The sequence below is a fragment of the Buteo buteo genome, chromosome Z, assembly GCF_964188355.1.
Source record: "Buteo buteo chromosome Z, bButBut1.hap1.1, whole genome shotgun sequence".
NCBI classification, from domain to species: Eukaryota; Metazoa; Chordata; class Aves; order Accipitriformes; family Accipitridae; genus Buteo; species Buteo buteo.
In genome coordinates, this window is record NC_134204.1 from 3,592,430 (window position 1) to 3,609,039 (window position 16,610).

Below are 16,610 nucleotides of genomic sequence, written 5' to 3' on the forward strand. Positions count from 1 at the left end.
AGTTCATCAAACTCTTCTGGAAGAGAAACGAAAGGCAGCGATGTCAGGCTCATGCACAGATCAAAAAGATGGATGTAGCGCTGCTGCTCCACGGAGCTGAGCGTGCAAACCCTCGCCGCTGCGGCACTCGAGATGCACACCTTGATGGCTTTAGGGTTTGCTCCAGGCACCTTGGGACCTTTTTTTCCCCCCTACCTTTCAGTGAAGCAACCTCTCTGATGTCTCCTAGGCAATATCTTTTCCAAGGTAAGTGGTACCACTGTGTTTTCTGTGCACCAGTTGGACCATCTGTAATTAAATTAGATTAAAAACAGCCACAGAAAGAGGGCCAATGGGTTTTGAAGTCAACGCGGGACATGGCGTACAGGTCAGATGCTCTCCAGCTGTGCTTGGATCCTCCTGCCTCCACCTCTGTCAAACCATAAACTGTTCCGCACCAAAGACCCAGACCTTAATCATGTTAAGGGGGAAAAAAAAAAATCTGCCTTTCAGCAGGTGTATTACTTCCATGTCCCAGTTCCTGCAACACCCACTTGAGTTACAGTCCTCGGTGTCTTCATTCTCAGAATCCCTAAGAGGCAGAAAGCGCTGCTATCACTGGCAGGTTAAGTTGTTTGCTCAAATAAAGGAAAGGAAGGATTTCAGCTCATTCTTCCCAAATCCTTGTGCTCAGCATGGTAAACACTTTCCTTTGCACCCCAATTGATTCTCCAGTACCTAATGTCACAATATCTACAACCCAAGAAGGGATCCAATACAAATTTTCCTCTTCCATCCTCCACCTGGGCTGACAACAGATTTTTGGCCACCTTCTTGGTTGAGCCCCTCCAGAAGTGCTCACACCAACCACCTCAAACCCAGCCGAGTCCACCAAAACCCAAGTGCAACCTCTGCCAAAACCCATGGGATTCGACTCAAGTTTCTACAAGAAACAGAGCGAAGCACAGCACCGAACCAAGGAAGGGCCATTCCTGGGGCATCGAGAAATTAAACTAAGATGATGAAGAAACCTTGCATGGGTACGCCATAGGGTATGAATTAGGATGTGCAATAGGGCATTAGGACATGTAATATGGTATACCATAGGGTATGCAATAGGGCATGCAATACAGAATGCAATAGGGTATACATTAGAGTATGCAATTCGGTATACGTTAGGGTATGCATTAGAGTATGCCGTAGAGTATCCAATAGGGTATGCAATATGGTATGCAACAGGGTGTGCAACAGAAATAGCCCTTCTCCACTGGCACCGAGGCATTTCCAACCGCAGGGATGTACCAGGCGCTGGCTCTGGCTGCGTGCCGGCGTGCGCTCTGCAGCGGGCTCTGCTGCTCTGTGTCGAGATGTGCATTTCGTGGTGCTTTTTTTTTTTTTTATTAAAAGAAGGTATCAGCCTTCTGTTTGATGTGTTGTTGGCCGCGGTTGCTAAGGGGAGCAGTGTACAATTACAGCTCCAGTGATGTCCACTCTAATAATACACTTGGCTCTGCATAGCTCAGATGCAGACACAGCTCTGCTATAAAGAGCACGGCCATTTCAACAGAGGAATACTCCAACTTATGTTACATATGAAGGGTTTGTGGCACATTGCTCAAGAACCCCCCCCACCGAACAAAAAAAAAAAAAAAAAAAGCACCACAGCCTGGACGTGCCAGTGAGTGAAACTATGACAAGCAAAAACCTCTCGCAGGAGACTTACTTTCAATTTATTAATTAAGAAGGCATTCCTAGAGGGGTGAAGAAACCATGCAAGTGTCCACCAAGATGTGCTTGCATGCCTCCATCAACCCAAGCTCCCTGGGACCAGTTTGGCCAGGTTTATCCCAAGGGCTCACAAAGCCCAAAATCACTCCTTGAGCCAAAATCAACGAGCACAAAATCAAACCCAAATGACCCCCCCCGCTGAGTGCTGAGCCTCCCCATGCTTGACCAGCCGCCCACCCCAAAACTCCCCTTTCCGCGTCTCCCATCAGCATCCCAAAAGGTTCGCAGCACCTAAATTCAAGACTCAGCCAAGGTTTGGGACCAAAACACAGAGTGAGGGATAAATTCGAACCAGAGTTTTCCCGATAGATCCCCTTAGAGCCTGAAATGGTGCAACGCCGGCCGGGGGATGCTCTGTAGAGGAGCTGCTGGCAGGGAGGGGGATGACATGACAGCATTCCTGTGCTGCGGTGCTGGCATCTGTTTTGGGATCAAAACAAGTCCCCCGAGATAAGCTGCGAACACGTGCAGCCCCCGAGCGTGAGCACCTTGTCAACAGCTGAAAATATAAGAATAGCCAGGTTAAAAAGACAGTTTATTCAGTTTATTACCTGCTCTGCAGGAAACCCCCTTGCTGCTTGTTTTAGGGTCCGGCGGGGTATAGGGACGCTGTCTATAGGTACGGGGATGCTGGTAGGGTGGCTCAATGGGTTAATGCATTAATTTATGAGATCCTCTGGTGGGGCTGAGCCGTTGCCATCACAGTCCCGAGAGAAAGGGACAAACAAGCCCCTACAAAACAGAAGCATCTGCTGGGAGCAGATGGGGGGGCGAGCGATCCGGCCCCAGGCGCCAGCAGCGCTGGAGGGGGGGGATCACGTTGATCCCGATTTATCACACCCCAGCAGAGTAATTCCCCAGCTCGCTGGTGCCCGGCAAGCCGAGCTCCTTACGTCCGGGGATCAGATTAGTCTGAAAGGTGCTAGAGAGACATAAATCCAGCTCTGGAGCAAGTGTTTTATTAAAGTTGTTGGGTTTTTTTAATTAATGGTAAATTATCTAGAAATGGCTGATGGAAAATACTTGATGGTGGAGGGGCCAGGACTGGAGCTGGATAATGTTATATCATCAACCATATATCAATATATCATACTGATATATCAATATGGTATCCATATTATATCAATATGATATCCATATTATTCCATAATATCAATATATTATCCAATATACCACATTGATATTGATAATATATCATATATCAATACCATCAACCCCCTTATTTCACATCAAGGCAGCTGTGATGAGTCTTTTGTGCTTCATACTTGGGTCTGTCTCCAGCCAGGGCTGTCAAGCCTGACTGCATCACAAAAATTCCCAGTTTAGGGCTTGACCAAAGTATTTAATGAATCTGTGTGAATGCATCCAATTATTTTGGTTGGAAAAAGAAACTGTGCTTGGAGAAAGTCAAAATCCTTTACTATCAGAAAGGAAATGTTAAATTATTTAATTTCACATGCCACTTTGCTTTTGACCTGTAGTGATCTGTCACCTTTTGCCCCATCAAGACATTTTTAAAAGATGTGCAGTTTGGGGCTCAGCAAATCACTTTTGCATATTTTTTTTATGCTCCAGCACATGAACTCAGTCACCCGCACACCCTGCTCAGTTTTTGCATTTAATTTCTTCCCAGCTTTCCACAATGGACGTCGTGCTCCCATCACACCGAGACTGGCTACATGTTCCTGGGAAGCACTTTGGGACTCTCTGGAGATCTAAGATATATTATTTATCATACATTCATGCTATGAAGAGCTGAATATGAAGCCAGTTATTATTGCACATGACACTGCAGTATAAATCAGCCTACTGGGTCTGCTGGTAGGGGTGGAAATGCTGGGGCAAGAGAAGAAAGCAAGTTGGAAGATTCCTCCCTAACCCAGAAGGACTGCCATCATCCTCAATTTTTGGATAACACCATGCTGCTCCCTGGCCATCGCTGCTGGACTTCATTTTGGATTTCTCTGCTCAGCCAAACAAGGGAAGAAACAAGCATGACCTGGCATGGGAGGAGAGGGATGCTCAGAGGGGTTAGAGCCCCCTCCAGCCCTTTGCTGCTAAATCTGGGACTGATGTTGACTGCAATTTATCTCCTCCTGCTTTATAATAGCTTTGGAAATAAATCAATCAGGAAAAAATCACTGCCTGGTACACATGATGGGCAGATATGTATTGTGCCCAAGGACTTCCCAGGGGAGCGCAGAGAAGGAGTGGGTGCAGGGAGAGATGTGGGGTTTGATACACCCCCAGAGCAATGAGAGAAGCAAAACTGGACCAATGACTTTGCAGAATTGTCTTAGGTTACGTTAAATATTGATTTTCATTATTTTATTTTGCTTTTTATTTCCCTGCTTCCCGTGTTGCCCAAAAGCCAACTCAGCCCACACAAGGTACAGGCAGCCAGACACAGCATCCAAGGGATGATCTCCAACAAGAGCAAGGAGAGCAAGAAGATGTGTCAAAAACTGGCGCAATGCTGGGCACCGAGCATGTTCAGAGACGTGTGTGTGAGGGAATGGCCAAAAGGAAAAACCTATTAAATTAAGGATGGAAATTCATGGTTAGAACTCTACATGCCCCGTCTCCGGAGAGTCAGAGAGACGGAGATCCATGTGACGCCCTCCCCAGAAAGCAACCCCTGCTTTGATGGTGTCGGTACAGTAAAACACACTCCCCCCAGCAGACCGCGGGCAGGTGAGGACAGTCCTGTTCCCTCATCATCCACCATTATCACGGACCAGTTATCAGAGCCACTGCTTTTTTCTCCCCTCCCAACTTTGCTGTCACTGATGGTTTTGGAGCAGAACAATCAACCAGTACTGCGTATACCAATAAACAAGTCATGCAGAATAATTAGCAAATACATAAATTATTTCAGTCTGGGTTGCAATCAGAAACCAGAAGTGAGCCCTTCAGCCAGGTGATGCAACCAACAACAGCCTACTCAGGGGCCATGAGTTATCTTGATATCTCTGGACTTCAGCCAAAAAGAGAGGCAAAGACCCTCCACTGTAAGAACCTCCAAGTTCACTTCTCTTCAAGCCATGGGGATGCTGCCACAAGGAACCCACTCATTTCACAGATGGACCCTGGCGTCAGATACCATATTTCCACATATAGCTCATAATTTTATCTCATTACCTGCAACATGTTGAGGAGCAGACTCCGGAATTTGGTTCCTTCCACCATGAAAAGGGCCATTTTGTCACAGAGCTTGGCTGCTGTGGAAGCAAAGCTGCGGTCTGTCACCGCTTTCTGGTAGATGGTTTTGACTATTTCCCCCAGCATCTCCTCAGAGTTGGTAGAGTTCTGGGCTTCCTCCATGAAGGTGGTGAGCTTGGAGTCAACGTCGCTGCTGTTGTTCCTCATGCTGTTGAGGATTTCAATTAATTTGTCCATTTTGTTCTTTTCAGGATTGGTGGTTTCCACCGTGACTTCGTCCTGGTCCGTGAAAAGGGAAAGACAAGGCGTCTGTTACACAAGGAAAAAACAGATATATCAGCCCTTGTCCTTCCACAAACAGCAAAAGGGGAAGGGGATTGGGGAGACATATAAACAGACATAGAAAAATCAAAGCATCTTTTAGAGGCACAATAATTTCATCTCAGCATTGAAAACCACAAGCGAATGAGTCCCGTCCCAGAAATGTTCTCTTTCCCCAGTTCCCACAGCACTCAGTCCCAGTGTCCTCCCCTTTGGCTCAGGGAGAAGGTGTGCTTGAGGGTCCTGAGCCAGGATGCCAAGGTCTGACCAGCCCTGACTACCTTCAGCATTTTGGACAGGTTTCTGAGGGTGTCTGCAAGACAGTGATAATGGACATTTTTTTGCCTCTATTTTGAAAGTGCACTGATATTTGCAAAATGCTCAGATAACAATCCTACAAAAATATCTACTTTTTAATATATATTTAACAATCTAAATTGAGATCAAAGATGTCACATGATCCCAGCATTAGAAAAACTCTTAACTTTTTCATCTCTTGGCTGTTACACTTTTCACTTCATGTCATTACCATAGAATTTATTGCTTCTTTTCAACATTTAGTTATGCATTTGCCCCTCTCTCCCAGTGTAAGGCATGCATCCTGCTTGCTCTGGTCTGCTCCATTCTCCTCCTCTAGTTCAATCTTAAAATGTGCTATACCATACAAACCTGTAGCAATTTTTCAGGCAACCCCAACGCCAACCAGCAGTTGGAGTTGTCCAAAACTCCCATCAGGAGGCCAGTTGTGTTGACAGCACCCAACCAAGAGTGGGTGCTTATGTGATGTGTTTCATATAAGACTATAAATTAGCAGGGAGAGCATTAAAATGAATACTCTGAAAGTCTCTGCTATACTCCCATTGCTTTAAAGAACATAAAAATAACTAACAAAATCTCTTCCTCCGCCTCATGCCACATACATAAATAGTAAATGCACATGCATTCAAAGGTATACATTTTCAACATGCACTCCCATGGAACTGTATATGTTCAGGTTATTTTTGCTATGCATTTTGGAAATCTCATTGGAGATATCCCCACGGATGCATTTTCCAGTCTGACAAAAGAATCTCAAGAGAAAGAATAAGAGTTTCACAAGGGCAAATGGAGATATCATCTCCAAATTCCTCAGAAATCTGAGGCTGAATATTATTTCCAAAAAGGATCTCTCCTCCATCACTTGCATGCAATAGTTTTGTTATTGTTGGGTTGTTAGAAGGAAGGGGGAAAGATAAGGGCATTTCAATTCATTGCCGAGATAAATGGATATCAACTTTTAAGTAGCTGACTGCAACGTCAAAGCTCTGTAGTTGTGGAGACAAATTGCCTTTTTTAGACCTCTTTGCAAAGCGGATGAGCTCTGCAGACCAGGAGGCACTCAGTTGGGATCAGCCGCCTGGGGAGGAGCACCGAAGGAAGGAACAGCTCACACGTGCACCAGCCTTCCCCAAGGGTCTTTGTGTGTGTAGGGGGAGAGTTGCCAGTCTGTCTTGGAGAAGTCAAGCTGGTAGCAACCTCAATCAAGAAGTCAAGCTAAGAGTCTTAGCTTTGTGTCAATAAAAGGCCTCCTGAAGAAGTGTGAAGACACTTCAAGAGAAGTGTTGACACTGGGAGATTAAGATAAGTTGGGTGCATTCATGGAAAGGTCCCTTAAGCCCAACCCACCCTTTGTATGGAGAATGGCCAACAGCCAGACTCTTGGAAAAAGGGAATAATAAGAAATAGTACCTTTTCTTTTAGTCTCCTCCGCAGCCTGTCTTTGGAAGACTGAAGCAAATTGATCTTGGGTCTTTCCCCAATGCGCTCGTGAATACTGTCTTTCCGCTTGGTCTCCGACTCCTGGATGTACTGCTGAGACTGCTTCTCCACAGCCTCCGGGCCCCGGTGCGTCTCCACGGGAATATGCACCGTGCAGACGGAGGTGTCCTCGATTTTCAAATTCTCAGTCTCTTTGGCGTTTCTGTGCGTTTCTTTGTCGTTGGGCGAGTGCTTCTGGTTGTGGTGCCATCTCCGGTTCTGGCTGTAGCCGTGGTGGCCCGTCCTGCCTGAGGAATGAGGGGCCTGGCCTCCTTGGTAGAGTTTCTGGTGGTCCCTGTTGTGTTTGGTGCCACCTTGCTGATGATCTGTGTGCTGCTGAGACTTGTTCCCACCAGGAAGTCTCTGCTGTCGCCTGGAAAGTCAAAGAAAGTCATTCGTTCACCCTTTCCCGCATGGTCCTGTTTGGTCAACACATCTGTCCCACCAAACAGCCTGGCCCTTGGTGGGTGGGCTCTGTGGGTCTCCCTCCCACAAAAGGGGAGTCAATTTCTTGGTATCTAACACAACCTCATACCAACTCATGCCTCTAAATCTCTTTCAGTAACAGGCATATTTCAGCTGAAAGTTTTCATGAACAGTTAGATAACATGACTTTGGTTCCGAAGAAAATCTCGCCCAGGTTTCTGCACTGCTTCCACACTAGACCAGAGAAGACCTGGTTAGTCCCAGCTGAGCAGTGGGAAGCCAGGCAGGCAAGAAATATCAGAAGAGATTTTTTTCTGAACACCTAAGGAGCTCCTGATATACCCAGCCTATAGCATCACTCGCTTCTCTTGCCTGCCACCTCTGCTGTATCAACACGGCATATTGCTGCATTGGTTTGCAGTGAACCATTTTAAGTGTATCAGGAATTTCTAAGTGGGAAAAAAAAAAAGCTAAAAAGCAAATTACCGAGTTAAACAGGTGCCCACACCAAATGGCTTTGTTTGGCCTTTCTTTCTGCATGTCCTTCATCATTGCTACATCAGGACAGGACGCGTGCATGGATGAAGAAGCTGAGGGCCATGCTTGGCTCCAGCAGCACGGGGAGCCAGTACGATTACCTCCAGATAGGTACATCTGGATGTACAGCTCCAAATAGCTAACATGGAAATTCAACAGCCACAAAAAAGAGGAATTGCCTGCAAATGGTTTGTTCGAGATACTACAATGGCTCAGAATGGATAAGCAAGTCCCTGTGTGCTGGCTGTAACCAGTATCCGAGATAGCACATCCCCAAAAAACCAATGGTTAGATGGAAGAAATGCTTTGGCAGCCTCAGACATTTACAGATTTCCACGTGGGCTGTAGTGTGGCTGTCCCAAGCGGAGAAGACAGAGCCGGAATGTTATTGTTAAGGATGCAATTAAGATGTAGATGATCCTGGCATTGGCTGCCTTCACCCGGGACAGTGCCGAGTTAGCCCTAAGCACGGCGGCAGCTCCCTGCCTGCTTCCTCCCTTTTTAACACTCAGTATTGGCTCTGAGAGCACGTGGGATGCTTTAATGCTCGGCTCCTTGCAAGGCTGCTGGGAGCAGCGCTGGAAGCTCACACAGGACACCTCCCCAGCATCGTCCCCCAAAACTGGGAAACAACTGTGAGCGCTGCAGTGACCACACCAGCCTGCATCTATGCTGGTTTTGTAGCTGTTACAATCCCCCTGCTCAGTCTCATCCCTTACCCCAAACCCCCACCTCCGTTCAGATAAATAGCAGCGTTTATTTTAAACCCCTTGCATAGCGCTTAATTTTATTTTCATCATCTGCACCGCTCGGCTAAGGGCGCTTGGATGAAGGAAGCAGCCATTCACAAATACATTTCAATGGTCAGCGGCTAAACAGTCTCCAACCCTGCCTGCCAAAGCCATCTGCCCATCAAATCTGTATTCCTTGGCATACCCAGGAGTTAAAACCTATTTTCCGAGGCCAACTGGCTCTTAACCATAAAGAGCAAGGGCTCGTGTTTGGCGAACGCGGGACTAAGAGGCTTGTTCATGGTGGCAGTGGAAGGAATTTGTGTTTAGTCTTAGACCACCAGATCTGGTTTTCTGAGATATTCAACGTGGGATTTCTTTTTTTTTTTTTTTTTTTTTGCAAGCTCAATGGCAGGGAATTAAAAAAAAAAAAAAAAGGAGATGGGGGAAGCTTTCCTGTTTGCTGGAGCTTAACAAGCATTTTATGAGTACAGATTCTCCACATCAAGTTTTCCTGGCATTTCTTTGTTTCCTCTCAGTAACGCAATCACATAAACCGCTCTGTAAAGAGCAACGCTTATTAAAAGGGGAATGTCAAAATAAAAGTTAGTTAAAACCCTTATCTAGTATTAAGCCCTCACATGCTTAAGCATGCAAGAGTTTTGCTGATATAATTCAGCATTTGCTTTCTGTGGTTTTGCTCTTCTCTCGTCTCAAATGTCCGACTTTAACTGTTTGGGTACACTTTTAGTCTTGGGTTATTAGCCAGACAGGCTGCTACTGTATTTAGGTTGCAAATATTGCACAGAAATGATAAAAGTTGCACACAGACACAGCTTTAATTTAAGCAGGGGTAGGGCAAAATGATTGGAAATGAGCTCGGAACCAACCTCTACTGTAAATTCCTGCCAGAAATGCATGCAGGGACATTTTTTTCCTAAAGACATTATGATATTATAAACCAAACTGTTTCTGTTTAAGGGCTGTGAAAGAAAAAAGGTTTAAGATTAAAAAAAACCAAACAGTTAAGCCAATGTGGAATGTGCAAGACTGTTCAGTTTGGGGCTTTTGCAATAGGACAGGGAGAGGACAGGCAGCTCCATCCCTGCACAGGACAGCTAAAAGGCAATATCCCCATGGCAAGGGGCAGAGCAAACACAAACCGAAGCTCTGCAGTCACTGACCACAGGACGGAAAACACCAGAGTTAAACAAGTTAGGGAAAAAAACTCGCAAGAAATAAAAGGCAAAGGAAGGAGAATGGCAAACAAGAAGCAACGTCCGTGACTTGGCAGCAGGCAGGGGTCTAGACGATCATCCAGCATTCAGGCAAAGACTCGTTGTGTGCTTTTATCTTCCCAACACCCCAGCAAAGAAGAAAAGCCAAGAAGAAATAGGACTCTGCAGCAAAGAAGAGCCAAAGCAGGGAGAACGGGGCCCAGATCTTAAAACTTTTTTGACTGCACAGCATCGCAAAGCCCGGGAGGTTGGGATGACCCATCCCTGCTCTCAGGTGTGACCAAGGTGCTGGGGACACAGAGAGCCCCAGGAAGGGGCAAGATGGGGACCGGGGCACCCCACCACACACACTCGCTGTGGGTTGAGTTGATGGCAACAACCTTCTGCTTGCTCAAGGGCAGGAGTGTAGGTGCCACGATGGTGGCTTGGGGTCACGTGCCAAGCTTAGGGAACCAGACCATGTAGGAACCCAAAGACACTGCCCAGCCCAGGATTTTAGGTTTGCGATGCTGAAGGGAGAAACAGGTGAAGCTTGAATCACACAGCAGCATCTCTAAGAAAAGCAAGAATTCACTCCGGGAAAGTGCCACAGTTACTGGGAAATCCTTCTGTCCCTCTCTGCTCAGCTGTTGCTGTAAGGACACAGTGCCTTGCAGGAGACCCTACTTCAGCTACAAGAAAAAGTATTTAGACAGCACAATGGTCTCTACCTCTCGACTCCATTTAACATTAAATAACTATTTTCACTTCAAAGGCCAAATTCTGATTCAGCTCAGAACTCCCCCTGACTTCAGTGGGACTGGGGATTTGGCCATTGGTCAATGTGGAAACTAAAGATACATTCAGAGTCACAAAGAAACTGCAGAAGAACTAAAACCCATGGGGAGACAGTCAGGATTGCCAAGCTGGAAATAGGATGGTATTGCTTGTGCTATCGTTTCTCCACTGATTTTTTTATTTAATTAACAAAATGAGATACCTTTCAACAGAATTTAGATCTGACATTTGTCTGCTCTGCTGGAAGAGCCTACGCAAACAAATCTAACGCTTCAGCTGTCTCGGTGATTACAGCCTACGTGCTCAGAAATATGGGATTCCTGCAAGTTTTTACTACATCGTTTACTCCCAAGGAAAGGGGCTGGAAGGCACAAAGCTGGGAAAAATAACTCCAGACACGTGGACAGCTGTGGTCTAAAACACAGTTGCTCCGTCCCGTCAGCCCTGCTCATATGCCCCCCCGAGCGAGACAAGTCCTCTGAGAGCCCCCACCATTTGTCTGGCATGTGAAAAGCCGGAGGACAACGCGGGGTTACATTCTCCCGGTGGTTGCACTGAGATTTGGTTAAGCAATTCTTACAAATACTGAGAGGTAAGGAGCTACATCTCCAACGGCACTCGAGACTGCTACCCTGCGGTGCAGAGCACCCCGTACGGCTGAACGGGCCGAGATCCCATCTGTGGGCTCAGGGACTGGGTGCTCTGGACCTCCTGGCTCTTGCCTTTGAAGAACCTGCCTGGACACCACGCTTGCCCTCAATCCCACAGGACAAACTCTCCAGGGCACGCTAAGCTACTCGCAGGGAGGGATAATGGTTTTGTCCTGCTTTTGTGCAGAGCCTGATATGCAGTGGGCATGGCCAGGGCCACCCAGCAATTAACAACTAATACGGACTCGCAGCCACTCAGGGAAGAGGTTGAGAATGAAGAGCAGTGCCATGGCCAAGGCCAAGCCTTCTGCACCCCCTTCATTGTTCTGGTGCTTGAATGAAAACATTCCTCGCTGCATTTTGCAGACAGAAAGTTTCTCTCCACCCTTTCTTCTGCCCAGGCAGGATCTCACTCTGTGCCAGGATAAGGCCCAGGAGGAATACGATGCTAAGTCTTGGGAGTATCTCATGGTCAACTTTGCTATTAAAATGCTGGCAATTAATTAGCAATGCCATTATAAGGGATAGATTAAGACCTGCTGCAGAAATGGACTCTGTGGGACCTTCCACTCCCATGAGGACCCCAGATCCCACCTATCTGTAACACCCCTCAAAGCTGGAGGAGCAGAGCACCCCCAAGGCACACAACAACTCTACCTGCGAATAGAGGACTGGTGGGGCCTGCTCTACAGGATGAAGGGCCACCTCTCCCCACCTTCTTTTTGAAAATCCCACAGTAATTTTCCACCGAGGGAAGCTGCCCGGAATACTCAGCCTGAAAAGGGAAAGGGCAGGAAGAAGCAAAGCCCTCCAAAACATCCCCTGTGCAAACCAATTTCTCCAGGACCAGCCTTTCTGAACTAAGCATATTCCAGCCAGATCAGCTGCTTCACCTTGCATGATGCAGCTCCACAAATACCCGGACTGGTACCCCCGAGCAGGTGCTACTGGAGGGGTTTGGGTATGGCACTGCTGCTGCAGTCAAAACCGTCCATCATCACTGGCTTTGGACACCTAAGGGACATCGTGGTCCAAACTGGAGGGTCTGAAGGATCCCAGTTAGGAGCTGGTGGAATTTTATAGCATCTAAAACTGCTCACGGAGGTCTGGAGAATATTGCTATTAATATAATGAAGAGAAAGGTCTGAATTTCTATTCTAGAGGCCTGACTTCCCCCAAAAGTGTTCTTCACCAAGCCTACCTGCATCACAGGCACTCTGATGTTTTACGTGCATGTATAATGATAACTCAACGTTCCTTTGGTGCAGGGAGCATCGTAGTCCAGCCACGGCCGTTTTCTATCCTCATTATAACTGAGAGTGGGAAACACTCAAGTAAGCTTGACGGTTCCGCACAGTTTAATCAAAAACCTCAAAACCCCACAGAAAGCAACAACCACCAGCTCCAAGCATGAAGAACACAGAACTTCTGTGTGTTTTCCCTTTGGCCTTCTCTCTCAAACTGATTTCGCTTGGCTCCAGTTTCATTTTTGTTTGCATTTTTCTCAGATGAGAAGGGAACAAGATGTCATGTTCACTCCTGAAAACAAAAATGAAATTATTCACACTTCTTTTATGCCTTTCTGCCACTAGGGTTAAAGTCTATCCCGATCACTACACCCAGACCACGTCTCTGGATAGACACAGCATTTTGAAAGCGTAGAAAAACCACCTGTCAAAATGGTGGTGATCAGGATCTAAAATCATCTTTGAACAGTTGAGATGTAACGCATACTTTAGGTCTTACGTGTATGCATCCTTGAAAATATACAATGAACTCCAGACAACAAGCACAGCCAACAAAAACAATGCTATGAGGGTTGAGATGGTTTTGATGAGGCTCAGAGCATCTGGCTGCTGGCAGAAGCATTATGAAACCTTCAGATGAGCTGCCTACCTGGGCACAACTCCTCTTGTCACCACCTTGGTCTTGGGGTACAGCTGCTGATGACAACCGTCCCTTGGGTCTGGACATCACATCTGTCTTTGTTTGCTATAAATGATTTCATTTGACCTTTACAACATAACTAGACTCACTATAAACCAACAGGGTAGCATTGATTTTTATGGTGACGGTGGTGAAACACCAGCATAGGTTGCCCAGAGATGCTCCAACCCTGGAAATTTTCCAGGTCAGGTTGGATGGGGCTCTGAGCAACCTGATCTGGTGGAAGATGTCCCTGCTCGTGGCAGGGGGGTTGGATGAGGTGACCTTTAAAGGTCCCTTCCAACCCAAACCATTCAATGATTCTGTGATTCTACAATTGAAGGGCTTCACAGAGACACCCAAGGTGCTCATGCAATAATGCATCCAAAAAATGGGCGTAGGATTGACGCAAAGCACGGTTCATCATAGGATGCGCTATCTTCTGCTATGGGATGCTGACTGATCTGGCCTTTCCAAATATAGAAATGGACCCAATTTCTCCCTGTGCCTTCTTGCAGCATCACTTCACACCATTGGCGTCCACTACTTCTCCCACCACAGTGATGGAGACCCCATTCACAAGACCACCAGATGAGCACCCAGTCTGCAGGCTGTGCTGCAGAAGCAGAGACAGCGCTGCTGGGCTGAAAGGACATGGCACAAAGTCCACTGGAGCAGACTCAGCAAAGCGTTGAAGAGCAAACTTGTCTACTGCTGAAGTCCAATGAAAGTCCTCACATTCTGCAATGCTTGGCCGCACAGGCTGCCTGAGTCAGCTATTTTCTTCTAAGCTTCATGGAAATGAATCTTCAGGAGGAATTTAAGTAGCTGTTTTGCAACACCAGCTTGGGAAAGACATCCCAAGTACAGATGGCATGCGAGATAGCTCCAAAACAGCTCTTTAAATGCTTTGCTGGATCTCCCACAAATCATTAGGGATGTCCAGATCGAGGCCCGTGTTGCATAGAGCGGGCAACCAGTTAGGAAGACACCCCCCGGACTTCAAGGCTGACTGCCCAGACTGGTGTAGAAATCACGGCAGTGATTTCATGTAGAAATTGCTTGGAAATGGTTCTCTTCATAAACTGCATTACTTGGAATTATGTTTTTGGATTCTTAGCATACTGTAAACACGATTGCAAAAATTACATGAAAACCATAGGAAAATACAGCAACAAGGAACTGAATCCAGTTTAGTTGAAATAGTTTAAACCTGAAAGACACAACCACAGTACACAAAGTTTCCCAAAAATCTGCTGAGCACAAACACACATGGATCCTGGACTCCTAGTAAGAATGTGACTTGAATGAATATAGATTCATCTTTTACTACTTTGCAATAAAAGAGCTTATATCTCAGACTCCAGGCTGCCTCCTTTAAAAATACACCAGGGCTGATCAGTTATCCCGAGATCTGATAATCCTCCAAGAGATACAAACTTTAAACCCATGCCAAGATGCACAGACACAGCCCACCACCATCCCTCCATCGTCCTGTCCCTCAAGACACATCCTAAATAGTACGTACGAGCCCCCACCTGCTGCCTTTTTGTTCAGCTGTCTTCCTTTAGACCTCTGTGACTCTTTGACCTGCAGCAAGGAGACGTCCTAGGTTTTTTCCATATCCTATTTATACCAGTGCTTTCTAGTGAAGAAATAAATGTCTTTCCTGTAGAAGCTAAGGCAAGATTTGACAGGATCTCCTAGCAGCTGTCCAGACATATGAGATGACCCAAAGTCAATGGCAAGCAATTACTTCCGACACGGGGATCTGGTAAAACACCAACTCAAGGAGCAGAGATGCTTTGGACTTACGTGTGCCAGAAGCCTTTATCAAACACATTAAATAAATGTCTTTAAAAATGACGCAGCATGCTATAGCATTTAGTGTGGAGCTTTGGGAGCTAGGACCGATCTGGACATTGACTTACTGGAACCCAGTGACGATCCTAAGCAGTTTCCCAAATGTTTACCTAAGTCTGTCCCACCGTTAAAAGAAGAGTTGTCTCCTCTTGACCCCATTCCTGCCTCCTCTCTCATGCTACCCCTAAAGCTTACGTGGATGTGCTGAGCTGTGCCAGGCTCTGATCCACTCCAAAAATTTACTTTCTCTTGGATGAGTTTCCACTCATCAGTTTGGACGGGAACATGCTGCTCGGGGAGAGGCACAGAGCTGGGTCACCTTCTGCAGCTCCAGTGCCGTGTAGCTGTTGGCCCTTGCTGCTTGGGGACCAGCACCCCCAGCTTTAATCAGGAAATTGGGATGATCCATAGCATCTGCACAACGCTGGGAATGGATGGAGCAATGTTAGTTTAAATGAAAGAAAGAAGCCTGTTGTCCACTCGTGGCCCCAAGGCTGTCACGCTAAATAAAGACATTATCAGAGAAAGAGCAGATACTCAGCGCCTTCATGCCTGTTAATGACCCTGGCACCTTCCTAATCAATCTAGGGACTCTCTTTCCCACAGATGGTCCCTTGGAGACAGACTGCTGTGGCTTTAGTAGGAATAAATGGAAACAAAACAGTTAACAAATATCCAAAAATAGAGCGTAGTTAACTTTTTTTTTTTTAATATGGAGATGAAAAATCCCTGGGTGATTTACATGCCAGCAGAGATATTAGCTGCATATAATAGATGCAATATTTTTAATGCTAATATTTTGGGCTGAGACAAGAGTGGGAATGGAAAGTATTTCCAGTGCCTTGACTTCTTTATTTTGCAAACATCAGTTGCTAACTGGGGTCAGACAGAAATATTGTTTCTGCAACAAGAGCCCAAACAACTCGAGCTGGCAACTTCTTCACGCACTAACCATGCCAGGAGGCCCTGCAGAGCTTCAGCACGTTGCTCCCTCCCAGGTCTCCGGGGCCAACGTCCCCAACTTGGGCTTGCAGGGAGAAGGGCTGGGGGGTACATGCTCTCCTGCAGAGGGGGTGGCTACTTGCCATAGCCAAAAACTGGAAGTCACCACCCAAACTGTGCAGCCACACTGCTGAATTGCTCCTGGGCTTCTTCAAATGGGCCAGGTCTCATGGAGAGACCTCGTGTGACACAGGCGATGCCATAAAACCTTTTTTTACCCATTGAAAGCATCAACCTCTGCTTGCCCTTACCTCCCAGTTCAGTTGCCAGATAAACTTTGGAGAGCAACCTGGCAGCAGAAAGCCCTCGGTGCTCGTTCCAAGTGATCACCAGCAACAGCACATTTATATTCGAGAATTGAAAGCAGGAGAAAGAAACAAGTTATTTCACTTTATATTTACTCCAGCAACCAG

General features: G+C 46.5%; 1 protein-coding gene across 4 annotated transcripts in view; it reads right to left on the bottom strand.

Moving 5' to 3' along the window:
• The window catches only part of CTIF (cap binding complex dependent translation initiation factor), a 143,113-nt gene that overhangs the window by 33,654 nt on the left and 92,849 nt on the right, over positions 1-16,610 (bottom strand). For 3 of the 4 annotated variants that reach the window (XM_075019538.1, XM_075019539.1, XM_075019540.1), the window contains 2 exons: positions 6,979-7,420; positions 4,909-5,238 (listed from right to left, as the gene is read on the bottom strand). In XM_075019538.1, the coding sequence (XP_074875639.1) occupies positions 4,909-5,238; positions 6,979-7,420 (772 nt within the window). The remainder of the gene's footprint in view (positions 1-4,908; positions 5,239-6,978; positions 7,421-16,610) is intronic. The other variant, XM_075019536.1, reaches the window with a different exon arrangement.